Consider the following 14,289-nt stretch of genomic DNA (forward strand, 5'->3'; position numbering starts at 1 on the left):
TACTGTGTGCAAATTTCACCACAATAAAGCTGACTTAAAAAAAAAAGAAAAAAAAAACCAAGCAAGATCTCCATTTTGACACAAATTTGTAGCATATACAGATGATCTCCAGCTTACAATGATTTGATTTATGATTTTGCGACTTTATGATGGTACGAAAATGACATGCATTCAGTAGAAACCATACTGTGAGTACCCATACAACCATTCTGTTTTTCACTTTCAGTATAGTATTCAATAAATTGCATGAGATATTCAATACTTTATTTCAAAATAGAATTTGGGTTAGATGATTTTGCCCAACTGTAGACTATTGTAAGTTTTCTAAGCACATTTAAGGATTTAAGGTAGCCTAGGCTAAACTTTGATGTTTGGTAGGTTAGGTGTATTAAATGCATTTTCAACTAACAATATTTTCAATTTACAATGGGTTTGTACAATGGTTTTGTACAGACGTAACACCATTGTACATTGAAGACCGTCTGTATATTTTCTGAGTTCAAATTACAGTTCCAGTAGTGGCTTTTGGGCCTTGAGGCAAGTGCAAAAGATATTTCTATATTCCCAAATCCATTTAACCATGCAATTGAGGAACTTTCACCTAACCTTCAATTGAAAGTGATTAATCTGCAATGTAATGACCTGCTAAAAGGCAAATATTAAGAGAATTGAACAGAATTCTATTCCAAGCAATGAATATACTCAGTTAAAATCATGTGTTCATGTACCCTTCATAGTATATCATGAGAATGGCACTTCACCTCTGTAGACTTCTTTCCAAAAAATATAACCCCAGTCTAATCATAAGAAACATCAGACAAACCTATACTGAGGGATTTTCTACAAAATATTTTACTAGTACTCCTTAAAACTATCAAGGTCATGAAAACAAGAAAAGTCAGAGAAACTGTCACAAACCAGAAGAAGCTAAAGAGATATAGTGACTAAATGTAATGTGGTATCCTGGATGGGACACCATCTAGAAATAAACTAGTGAAATTAGAATAAAGTGTGAAGTATGGTTAGTAGTAATATACCAGTGTGGGTTTATTAGTTGTGACAAATATAGCATAGCAATGTAAGATGTTAATGATAGGAGATTCCGCAAATGGTGCTGGGATAATTTGGATATCCACATGCAAAAAGATAAAATTAGACCCTCACCTCACACCTACAGAAAAGTTAACTCAAGATGAATCATACTCAAATATAAGAGATAAAACAAACAAACTCTTAAAAGAAAACGTAAAATGATAGGAGAAAGTCATTGAGAGTTTGGATCAGGCAAAGGCTTCTTAGGCACACCAAAAGCATCATCCATAAAAGAAAAAAATGATAAATTGGACCTCATCAAAATTTGAAACTTTTTCACTTCAAAAGACACCATTAAAAAAAGGAAAAGATAAGCAGCAGACTGGGAGAAAATATTTGCATATCATATATGAGGGATCTTTAAAAAGTTCATGGAAAGATTCATATTATCTTTTAATTCTATTTTTCCACACTTTTTGAAGTACCCTCATACCTTACAGGGACTTGTTTCTAAAATATATAAACATATGTGAATAAAATATATATAATATTTATATAATGATATAAATATGATTACAACTCAACAGCAAAATGCCAAATAACCCAATTTAAAAACAGACAAAAACCCATATGAATAGACATTTCACCTAAGAAGATATATGAATGGCTAATAAGCACATGAATAGAAGCTCATCATCCTTAGTAATTAAGGAAATACATATTAAAACCCCACTGAGAAATCATTTCACACCCACTTAAAACGGCTACATAATAAAAGACACAGTCAATAACAAATGCTGGCAAAGATATGCAGAAACAGGAACTCTCACACCTTGCTAGCGGAAATGCAAAATGGTGCTGCCGCTTTGGAAAACAGGTTTGCAGTTTCTTAAAAAGTTAAACATAAATTTTCCCTATTACCCAGTAATTACATCCTTCGGTATCTACCAAAGAGAAACAAAAATATCTGCCCACACAAAGACTTGCACGTGAATGTCTTAGCAGTATTAGTCATACTAGCCCAAAATTGGAAACAACCTAAATGTCTATCAACTGGTGAGCAGACAAACAAAAATGTGTTATACCCATAAGATGGAATACTATTCGGCAATAAAAGGTAAGGAAGTACAAATACATGCTACAACATGCATGAACATCAAAAATATTATGCTAAATGAAAGACGACAGACACAAAAGACCACATATTGTATGATATCATTTACATGAAATGTCCAGAATAGGCAAATTTATAGAGACAAAAGAGTAGATTAATGGCTGCCTGGGGCTGGGAGTGGAAACGGGGATTAACTGTAAATGGGCATGAGCAATCTTGCTTGGGGGATGAAAATGTTTTAAAACAGATTTATGATGATAGCTGTACCACTCAGAAAAGTTACTAAAAATCATTTAATTATAAAAGAGGTGAATTTTATATGTAAAATGTACCTCAATAAAGCTGTTAAAATAGGGGAAAAAAACAGTAGGTGAAACTGGTGGGGGTATACAGGAACTCTGTACTATCTTTGCAACTTTTCTGTAAATCTAAAACTATTTTGACATTTTAAAAAATGTACTTAAATAAAAATAAAATTTAAAAGTATATGTTCATGGATTGATATCAGTATTGGGCAGTACCTACCTGTGTGAAAAGACACTTTCAAAAACGAAATAGGTTAAATTTCATTACAGATCAGCATTAATAGATGAATATTTAGAATTAATTTTGATGATAGGGAACATTAACTTTGAGCCACAATTAAGCAAAATGTTATCCACCCCCAAAAGAATTTCATTCTTCTCATTAGTAGTCCTGTATTTTTAAAATATACTCAATTATTATTATTATATTTTGAATTTCAACAATAAACATTTGTTGAAATTTGTTTTTTCTCTTGTCATTTTATATGACAAAATATCCTCGATTTTGCCTTTTGGCCTGCAAAGCCTAAAATATTTACTGTACGGCTCTTTACAGAAAGTTTGCCAAGCCCTGTTCTACACCATAACAGGATAAACATAAACATAATGAGTCTTTTTCTTGAATGTATTCTAATCTTACCTGTTTTGGCATAATGACCTTCTGGATAAACCCTATTCAGAATAAGCCTTGCATCTCTTCTGTTATGGCACTATTTGGGATTTCCATGAAAAGAAACACTATAGCTTAATAGTTCTAGCAAAGCCTCGATGTCATCGTTATTATTGTGATATCAACCATATCACGGTATCCTAAATATGACCCTCATCAAGTTGTGATATCACCAGGCTAAGGACTCACTGAACTCTCTTAGATATCAAATGCCTCCCATGGGATCACATCCTGCCTTTGGCATCACCCTGACACATCACCTTAGCATGGTGTCATATGCTATCACTGCTGTGGCAGAATGCTGTCCTGATGCCACCCCTCCGGGATGTCAGAGTAATTAACCCCTACTTCTTTTCACTCCGTGGGCGGTGGCAGGGAGGGGGAGGGTAGCCACAGTCACCGGTTCCAGCTCAGGAGGTAGTAATCAGCTCCAGCCGCTGTCCCTTCCGCCTACCACTGCAGGTCAGGGCCCCGGGGGCACAGGACCTTTAGACTCCCATAACTCTCTTGCCCTGCCCCCACACCCATTTTGTGGGGCCAACTCCATGACCCAACAGCGACCGCCCACCCCAGCTCTTTCACACGGTTCCACACGAAGCCGCTCCCCGTACCTGACTCCATTCTCCAGCTGTCATCCTGGGCCAATTCCACCCACAACTTGACTACGGCAGTTGCAAGGAACCCTGGGACTTGTAGTTCCGCCCTGCCAGGGGCCAAGGCGGGAAGCCAAGCAAAGGAGCCTTCCTGCTCGGAATGGCCCTCAAACTGCAGCTCCCAGAAGCGCCCTGCCATGGGAAAAGAAACAGGGGAACGGAAAAGGTCGGTGATTGGTAGAGCTCTACCGGCTCTATTGATTGGCAGCCGGAGCGGGCGACGTGAGGCGGGCGTTGCTCACGCTTCCGGTAGATCCTGGGATAAGAGATGGAGGGGCGCGTGTCCAACCTCATGATCTGCAACCTAGCCTACGGCGGGAAGATCGAGGAGCTGAAGGAGAGCATCATGGCCGACAAATCCGTGGCTATTAGAACTGACCAGGTAAAGCAGCGCTAGGGCCTCTCCGCAGCCGGCGACGTCTGCAAAGCCCTAAGTGGCTTTTCGGGCCCAGCCCAAGCGGAGGCCGGTTGTGCGAGGGGCAGATTCCCGCCTCCGCCGCGCCATCATTACCCTGGGGTCACCTCAGGACTCATAGTCGGGCTGCAGGAGCTGGCCCCGCGAACTCAGATACTTTTTTTTTGGCCGGCACTTAGCTCGCTGAATTTTGGATATTTCAGAACGTCTACCGCATTTCCCAGAAATGCCTGGACTTTCAGATATCCGTAAGGAGGAAAGCTTTTTATATGAATTTCTTTACCTTTACTACTAATTGTATTCAGTGAAACACGTGTAAGTGAACGCCTCTTCTGTGCCGGGCCATCTGCTAGGAGCTGGGGTCGCATGGAAGAAAAAGACGTGAATAATAAAAACATATGTCCGTTTACAAATTGTGATGAATATTGGAGAGAGAAATTTGCATGGTGCTTTTAGAACATGTAATGGGAAGACCTGATGCCGAATATTGTAATTGAAAAAGGTTTTGCAAAGGAGGGAAGGTTGGTTAGTTAGTTAGACCTTGAAGGGTGAGTGGGATTTCCTTGGCGAATGAACGAACATTGTAGGCAGAGGCGAGCGAAAGTGAATGGACATTGTGAAGTGTTTCTCTCTACTCCTGCTGGAAGGACCCTTGTGCTTTCGCCCCGAGTTTCTGGAAAGATTCAGGGTGCCCTCAGTAAGCGAGCAAATATTTATAGATTGCCTTTTGTTTGCAGGCATTGTGATAAGCGCTAGCGAGACAGTGTCCCATACTTACAAATCTCCATTTTGTGCCTTTTGGAAGAGAATTCAAAATCAAGAGGCTTTTCTCTTTTCTGGAACTTTGCTTCAGTACTTTACCTGAAAATTGCTTCATTATAGTGTGATAATATTTTATAATTTAAACTTAGTGTAGTAATTCATATCAAAATTTAATCGTACTCCATTGAAAGTTTAATTATTTTTCAGCCAAGTCAATGGCATAAAAAGAGAAGGGAGAGGAAGCTATTCAGGATCAAGAGATTTAAGAAGCATAACGACCAAATGCGATTTATGGACCTTGTTTGGATCCTGATTTAAACAAACCAATTGCCAAAAGACATTTGGGGGACAGTTGGGGAAATCTGAATACAGACTGGGAATTAGATGTTATAAAGGTGTCAAATTATTTTTTAATTCTATCCAAGAATTTTTGAAGTAGCCTAGTAGATATAATAATGGTCTCACAGTTATGTAAGAAAATACCCTTATTTTCTAGATACTCAAATATTTAGGGGTGAAAAGTCATGATATTTAGGATTTGGTTTTGAAAGCCTCCGCAAGGAAAAAAAAAAACTAGAGGGCACAAATGTGGCAAAATATTTAATAAATCTAGGCAGTAGGCACTGATGGAGTTTGAATGTGTAAGTCATGAGGCAGATTCCTCATGAATGGATTAATGCTCTCCCTGGGGGAGCGGGGATTAATGAGTGAGTTCCCGCTCGATTAGTTCCCGCCAGAGCTCGTTGCTTAAAAAGACCCTGGCACCTTCTCTCTCTCTCCCCCCTCTCTCTCCCCCTCTCTCTCCCTCTCTCCCCCCTTCTCCCCACTCTCCCCCCTCTCTCCCCCTCTCTCTCCCCTTCCTCCCTCCATCCCTCCCCCCATCTGTCTTTCTCCAATAAACCAAGAGCATTATTGTTAATGACATTTCATGTATGTGAAAAGTAGCTTGGAGAGAAATGGTTCTTCCTGATACTGAATAAATTAATTGTGAAGGCTGTTTTGCTTCCTTTTTTGCCAAGTGGATAAAATATATTCATGATTCTGAAGCTGTAAAAGGCTATTCTGTAACTATCTGCAGACAAGGTTGCTATGGAAACCCCCCTCTTTTTGAATAGTACAATAAATAGTCATCTAAAAGAATACGTACCCGCTGGCTGCTTGCCACTGAATAGAAACAGCCTGAGGCCCATGCCAGATGCAGCTGTCCCAGAATCATAAGCCAAAAAAACCTCTTTCGTTTATAAATTACCCAGTCTCAGGTATTTCTGTTATAGCAACACAAAACGGACTAAAACAGAAAATTGGTTCCGAGGAGTGGGGTGTTGCTAAACAGTGAAAATGTGGATGCGGCTTTGGTACTGGGTAATGGGCAAAGGTTGGAGGAGTTTGGAGGACTTAGAAGAAGAAAAAAAGATGAGGGAAAGCTTGGAATGTCTTAGAGACCTTATGTGGTGGTAAGCAGAATGCTGGTAGAAATGTGGACAGTAAAGGCCATGCGGATGATGAGGTATCAAATAGAAATGAGGAAATTATTGAGAATTAGACAAAAGATCACCCTTGCTACACCATAGCAAGGAATTTGGCTGCATTGAGTCCATGCCCTTAGACTTTGTGGAAGGTGGGACTTAAGAGTTGTGAATCAGAGCATTTGGCAGGAGAAATTTCTAGGCAGCAAAGCATTCAGGACGCTGCATGGCTGCTTCTAACAGCCTACTCTGAGTTATGGCAGCAAAGGCATAACATAAAGCCAGAATTTAAAAGGGAAGCAGAGCATAAAGATTTGGAAACTTTGCAGCCTGGCCATGCTGCAAAGAAACGGAGAGCGGGAGAACAATGCAAGGGTGAAGCAGATAAACTGGTTGCTAAAGACATTAGCTTGGCAGTGAGGCAGCCATGTGCTAATATGCTAATGCTAAAAGCCCTGCAGGCTTTGAGAAGTCTGGAAGGGTCCCCCACCCATCACAGGCCCTGAGGCCCATGCCAGATGCAGCTTTCCTGGAATCGTAAGCCAAAAAAACCTCTTTCCTTTATAAATTACCCAGTCTCAGGTATTTCTGTTATAGCAACACAAAACGGACTAAAACAGGCATGTAGGTTCCTATTACATTCCCTCTATTTTTACTGTTTGAATTTTTTGTATCAAAGTTTAAATACCATTTTCTATTACATATGACTAAGAAATATAGCAGTCACTGCAAATAAAGATTCCCTTTGAAAAATATGACTAACTCCTAACTTACTATTTTTTAAAAAAGTATTTTTGATGCTCTCTAATTCTGTGTGGTTTGTTTTTAAAATGGGTATATAGATAATGTCAACTAGTTTTATGAATATTTCTTCCCCCATAAGATTCATGTGTTTTTTCTAGAGCATCTAACTTGAGGTTGGTGTGGCATAGAGATTTCAGAGTCAGACAGAGGTTTGTGTCCCAACTTCACCATTACTAGACATGTGACCTTGCACAAGTTGCTTACCCTGAGCAGTCTTAGTTTCCTGATCTGTAAAATGTGGATGATAGTCACATATAGGATGGTGGGGATTAAATGAGACAATGCATGTAAAACTCCTAGTGCAGTGCCTTACATAAAAGTACATAAATAACGTAATAGTGCATAGCTAAAGCTCTATTTCTGCCAAAACATTGAAATCTGCCCAGCATTACTTACATTCATTAATGTTGGTCCCTCGTATATTAGTAAGTAATATGGTTTAAGGTTACCTACCTGAGGATCCAGTGCTTTCCGTTTCTTGTTCTCACACTATAGGTTTGCTGGCACCGGTATTATTTTTTCTGCTTTTTTTGTCTTCTATTTATCTTCAAGAATGTTGATCATCTTGCTTCTCTGTTTCCCACGTAGGACAGCAGAACTGCATTGCATTGGGCATGCTCAGCTGGACATATAGAAATTGTTGAGTTCTTGCTACAGATTGGAGTGCCAGTGAATGATAAAGATGATGTGAGTACTCATCAGAGTTGATAAATTCCCACTTATCTTTAGACTCCAGACTGGTGTTTACTGAAGCCTGAATATTAAGCTCATAAACAAAATTATAACTTTTACAACTAGGAAGTTACAGCATGGCCCTGGTGATCAAGCACGAGATCAGTGGTTGCCTTATTTTAGAATGTTTTGCTACTCATAACTCTGCAATTTACAGTAAACATACAGATCAGAGCTTATTGTGGTAAACCCTAAAAGGCTATAAATGCTTTATGTTGGAATTTTTTTGGTGAATATTGCATGAATACTGAAGGCCTAGATTTTTTTGCTATTGTTATATAGGGAGACTTACTGTAATGGTATTGATTACATTAGGAGTAGACTTGTGAAGAAAAAGAATGGAACCTTTTTTGTAGGCAAAAATTCCTTTTCAAGGTTGTTTACTGAAGTAATATAACAGCAAAGAAATAGAAACAATTTAATGGGGGAATTGTTGAATACAGTAAGGTAAAATGATAAAATAATATGCAACCAATACAGTTATAATTCCATAGAATGACATAGAAAAATTCTCACAACATAGTGATAAGTGGAAATTGTGGAAAATGTAGCTCACAGAATTTTTGATCCCAATTTGGATTTAAAAAATATTATATGGAAGAAAACACATTAGAATTAGATTTATATATTATTTTGTCTTCGTTATGGGGTTATGGGTGCGTTTTCTTTTTTGTACATTCTGGTTTGCAAATTTTCTACAGTGCTTAATGAGGGGGCGGGGCGGGGAAAGAATGTTATTTTTTTAAACAATTTACACACAGCTCTTTGTAAATCCTGCCCAAATGTTAGCATTAATACCTGTGCCTTTTCCCCCTGGTTTTTGTACTACTGTGTCTTGTACAGGCGGGTTGGTCTCCTCTTCATATTGCTTCTTCTGCTGGCCGGGATGAGATTGTAAAAGCTCTCCTGGGAAAAGGTGCTCAAGTGAATGCTGTCAATCAAAATGGCTGTACTCCCCTACATTACGCAGCTTCCAAAAACAGGCATGAGGTATGGTTTCATCCCTAGGCTACTTTTGTTGAGTTCTAAACATGTACACAAACACAGATAGACTTCTGCATCGTTTTCTTCTCTGTCTTTCCAGATTGCTGTCATGTTACTAGAAGGTGGGGCTAATCCGGACGCCAAGGACCATTATGAGGCTACAGCAATGCACCGGGCAGCAGCCAAGGGTAACCTGAAGATAATTCAAATCCTTCTGTACTACAGAGCAGCTGTAAACATCCAAGACACTGAGGGTAACACTCCTCTGTAAGTAACAAGTAACAGTCATTTGTATTCTACCTGGCCTTAGCCCTCTTGCAATAATTCTTACACATCATTTCTTTTTTATTCTGCTTATAGATGCAATACATGTTAATGGTTAAAAAGCTTGAAAGTACACAAAAGCATAAAGATAAAAATAAAAATTGCTTATTATCTTGCCACCCAGAAATAACTACTTTTAACATTTTTGTGTATTTTCTCCCAGTCTTTTATATGCAGATAATGTATATTTTACTTATTTTTTTAGCAAAATTGGGGACACACTGTGTATATAGTTTTATATCTTGTTCTTTTCACCTCATGTATGAGGGATCTTCAAAATGTTCATGGAAAGATTCATATTTTTAATTATTTTTCCACCAACGTTTTGAAGTACCCTTGTATATTGTGAGCATTTTCCAATGCTTAAAACATTTTTCATGGTTACATACAATTCTATTTTATGGATGTGCCATAATTTAATTATCCTTCTATTGCTGCATATTTAAACTTTTTTGGCTTTTTCACTATTATAAATAATGCTGTATTGACCAACTTTTTCTAAAAACCTTTGGCCATATTGCTGACTTTTACCTTAGTATAGACTCTTAGAAGTGGAATTGCTGGGTCAACAAATACACACATTTTAAGACTATTACTATATATTGCCAAATTGCTTCCAGAGGAGTTGTATCATTGTACCCTCCCAACAGCAATTTAAGAGTGCCTATTACCCCTTCACCAACACTGAAGTTATACTTCTGTTATATGAAAAATGGTATTTTGTAGTTGTAAGTTACATTTTTTAATGCCTATTGCTAATTACATTTCTTCTCTAAATTGTAACTTTTTACAGCCCTCTGTTTCATTTTGGGGAATTAATTTGTTTTTTCTGGTTTTTAAGTGCTCTTGACTTGACATGGTAAAAAATATTAACTTTCTGCCATGTTAGTTGAAAATATTTTTCCTAGTTGTCTTTTCATTTTGTTTTTTAAAAAAACAGTTTTCAATTTCTATGTAGTCAAGCTTGTTAATCTTCCTTCATGACTAGAAAACTTTTCTTCACCCTGAAATTAGTTAAATATTCACCTATGTTTTACTGTAGGTTTTTTTTTTAATGTTTCATTGCTTTTGATGAAGGGTTATTGTTATTGTTTTGCATTTAACTCTTAAATCCATCTGGAATTGATTCATGTATATAACCTGCAGCCAGCCTCTACCTTGATATTTTTTCCACAGTACTTGGCCACTTTTCTTCTTTGTTGAATGGTGACTTTTTTTTGAACCAGAAATTCTAAGAGTCTTCTTTTTAGTCCAGAGTGAGATTCAACCTTTTCCAGTTTGACTTTCAACCAACTTTATTAAAGTGTTGTTTTCTAAACTCTTAGTTTTAAAATTCTTTCCTGTATTTCTCAGTGACTCTGTTTAGAAAGATCTGCATATTCTAGCTCTTTCTTCATAACTAGAAAGGCAAGATGACCTAGAGGAAGTCTAGGACTCAAACAGTACAGGGTTCTGGGAAGAGCATAAGATTTAGGAATAACTATAGATGCTGTTCACCCAATCCAAACTCTGCCACTTATCAACTCTATTAAATACTTGTATTAAGTAACTTAGAGAAGTTACTTAACCTTCCTTAGTATTAATTTCCTCACCCGTAATATGAGGACAATAATTTCTTTCTGACTAGATAGTTGCAAGGTTTAAGTAAAATAACATGTGAAGTGCCTAATACCCTGCCTGTCAAACTGTAAATGCTGACAAAGGTTAGTTTCCTTCACTGTTCAGTTTACTGCTCAGCCATGTCATCATAGGTAAGAACATTAATCTCTGTCACAATTTCAACTGTAAAATGGTGATAATAATACCTTACTAACTTATAAGGTAGATATATGGACCAAGTGAGACAAAATCTTTTAAACTACTTTTCTAAAATTTAAGCCACATAAATTATTATTAACAGATTATGAGATGGGGCTTTTCTAAATTCTGTCCATGAATTATTATACGTAGTGTTTGTGGGTAAATTACTACTAATCTCCATAAAATGAAGACGTTATTCCTTGGGCTGCCATCTAGATCCCTTTTTCTATTGCAGTAGGATCACAATTACGTTATGACCTGCTATTGTAAGGCTATTCCACTGAATTTTAACTTATAAACAGTCTTCCCTATGCAAATTGATTTTCCTTTCCTGATTAAATAACTTTCCAGTATTTCCACTGCCTAATAATACGCAACTTAGACTACCTAGCAGGAAATCGTAACCATTACATAGAATTAGTAGTGATTAATTGGTCTTTGTGGTCCCTGATTTCAGGCACTTAGCCTGTGATGAGGAGAGAGTGGAAGAAGCAAAACTGCTGGTGTCTCGTGGAGCAAATATTTACATCCAGAATAAAGAAGAAAAGACACCCCTGCAAGTGGCCAAACGTGGCCTGGGTTTAATACTCGAGAGAATGGTGGAAGATTAATCAGCTTCGATTTCTTCTCACTTTGTATGTTTTCTTGTTGCACCCAGTGTCCTGAAAACTAGTGTAGTGTAGTTGTGCACAAGACATCACCTATGAATGGTGAAGTTTTCTCACTTTCAAAGTCTTCTAAACATGTCGGCTATTGTTCCTGCTTAGGTACTTATTCTAAGCTTACAAATTGCTTTCCAGGCATTGAATAACTATTGAGATTGTTCTACTGTTGTTGTGTATTATTCTGTATTGAATTTTGGTTATTTTCGAGTAAGTGATTCTGTGGCTGTTATGAGTCTTCAGCACCCTCCCGTGTGCCCTCTCTCCCCCTGTGAGGCAGAACAATCCCAGTAGCAACAAGCCAGTTCTGCCGGATGGTTCTAGGTGGGTTCTATATGTTCCTCCCTTCAGTTGAAACACATCCTAACTTGTTTTTCAGCCTCACTGAGAGACCTGTGCCAAATATTTGTTTCTTCAACCATGGCGTTTAATTTGTTTTCATTATAAGAGGAATACTTATATATTTTAGTGGGCCAAATTTTAAGTTGGAGGGCATGTTCTAAAATAATGAAAAACAATAGCCTGTGTACCCATGTATCTTTTCGATAAGCCATTTCTTTCCAAAATAAAATTGTTTGTAAAAAGAAGTTTTAAAGTACCAATATTGAGTCATCCTTTATTGAAAAGAATGTCAAGCTAATTCAAATGATATGTAACAAAAGTGTATTTTGGTTTGTAGTTCAGAAACTAAAACATAAGATATTGAAAGAATCTCCCAAATTTTCTTTCAAATCAGACACTCATTTAAGCCTTAAAATCCTTAGTAAAGTTTTTGGTAGCTCTGAAGTCAATAAAATTAGTGAACTGCAGCTTGAACTGCAGCTAAAATCTCAAAAACAGTAATCTTCTGAATTGCTAATTAAATGTAGAACAAAAATTAATAAGTGTGAACTTGGGCTCAATTCAGGGAAGCATCTTAAATTACTAGTCATAAAATCTAATGAACTCCAAGAGACTCCTCAATATTTTTTAATTTGAATTTTATGCTGCAGATATTGCTTGAGATAAGTGATCCATGTCAGCCCACAAACTTGTGTTAATTTTGGGTCAAAGACTTAATGACCAGTAGCTAAAATCAGTTTTATAAACATGAACTGTACTGGTAATATACAAACCCTTTTTACATAGATATTTTTAGTGCTAATCTTTACAAGTATTAATTAGGAAGCATCTTACGGAACAAAACTATTGAATGCTGGGAATAGAATTGATGACGGGGGAAATAATTTATTCCAATATTCTTTAGCATGATCAGAGAATAAAGTTTTGTCTAATAGGGTCTGTTAGAACTGAAGTCGAGAATATAAAATGGAAGAAATAAGTCAATGGGAACAGTAAGAAAAAATTTACATTTTTAAGTATAGAGAATCTAAAATTTCAGTGAGGTGTGCTATGAGATTTAAGCTAAATCTACATTTTATACATGATCTTTGATATAACTATAAGTCCCCAGTGTTTTGATTTCCCAATTTCTCAGCTCTACCAACTACAATGAATTCCTTATGTAGCCGTGTCTGCTGTTTTCTGTTTCTATATTCTGTTACATATCAAGCCCCAAATCAATCTGTTGGCAAGTTTGATATAGTATGATGGTTCTTTACTTTGGGATTTGTGGTTCCAGCTCCACAGTTCTATTGACTGCCTAAAAATGAGTGCAGAAATTTGTATGTGCATTTTGGGAGGAAGAGGGTTCAGTAGCTTTCATCAAATTTTCAAAGAGACCTATGATTTCTCAAAAGGTTAAGAATCCCTAGTTGGAAGAAAAAAGATTACTGAATCAATTGTCAGAAGACGTGGGTTCTACAACAATATAGTTGTATCACACTATATTCATTCTATATTCACATTCTATATTCATTCTCACCATAACAGAAATCATCTCCATTTTACAGACAAGAAAACACCCAGAGCTAGAGAAACAGCTAATACTAAAATCTAGCTTTCCTGAATAATAATCGATTTTCTGCCTCTGCTCAAAAACAGTGGACCAAATGGAACGTGCTCTGGTATTTTGATAATAACCCATTAGTTGTAACAGTTACCCTGGTGCTTTTCTTTAAATTGGCTGTGACATAATAAAAAAATATATACGGGGCCGGCCTGTGGCTCACTCGGGAGAGTGCGGTGCTGATAACACCAGGACCACGGGTTCGGATCCCACATAGGGATGGCCGGTTGCTCACTGGGTGAGCGTGGTGCTGACAACACCAAGTCAAGGGTTAAGATCCCCTTACCGGTCATCTTTTAAGAAAAAAAAAAAGAGAAGAGGAACAAAATAATAGACTGTAGGCTAGAAAGGATCTTATCAGACATTGAAAAGAATGGCTATTTTAATTGGTCTTTTAAAAGAGCAGTGATGGGGCCGGCCTGTGGCTCACTCGGGAGAGTGCGGTGCTGATAACACCAGGGCCACGGGTTCGGATCCCACATAGGGATGGCCGGTTGCTCACTGGGTGAGCGTGGTGCTGACAACACCAAGTCAAGGGTTAAGATCCCCTTACCGGTCATCTTTTAAGAAAAAAAAAAAGAGAAGAGGAACAAAATAATTGACTGTAGGCTAGACAGG

At 37.5% G+C, this 14,289-nt stretch overlaps 2 protein-coding genes across 2 annotated transcripts in view; one reads left to right on the top strand and one right to left on the bottom strand.

The window, feature by feature from the left end:
* The window catches only part of ATG4A (autophagy related 4A, cysteine peptidase), a 69,077-nt gene extending 65,186 nt beyond the window's left edge, over positions 1–3,891 (bottom strand). Inside the window, exon 1 of the mRNA XM_008582432.1 lies at positions 3,733–3,891. Coding sequence (XP_008580654.1) covers positions 3,733–3,742 — 10 coding nt within the window. The 5' untranslated portion in view covers positions 3,743–3,891. The remainder of the gene's footprint in view (positions 1–3,732) is intronic.
* Positions 3,892–3,919: 28 nt separating this feature from the next.
* PSMD10 (proteasome (prosome, macropain) 26S subunit, non-ATPase, 10) lies at positions 3,920–12,321 on the top strand. Its single transcript, XM_008582433.1, has 5 exons — positions 3,920–4,156; positions 7,810–7,908; positions 8,797–8,943; positions 9,038–9,204; positions 11,519–12,321. The coding sequence occupies exons 1-5, from the start codon at positions 4,043–4,045 to the stop codon at positions 11,670–11,672; spliced, it is 681 nt and encodes a 226-aa protein (XP_008580655.1). The 5' UTR covers positions 3,920–4,042; the 3' UTR covers positions 11,673–12,321.
* Positions 12,322–14,289: the final 1,968 nt, after the last annotated feature.

Source organism: Galeopterus variegatus, unplaced genomic scaffold, assembly GCF_000696425.1.
Source record: "Galeopterus variegatus unplaced genomic scaffold, G_variegatus-3.0.2 Scaffold2609, whole genome shotgun sequence".
In the NCBI taxonomy this organism is placed as follows: Eukaryota; Metazoa; Chordata; class Mammalia; order Dermoptera; family Cynocephalidae; genus Galeopterus; species Galeopterus variegatus.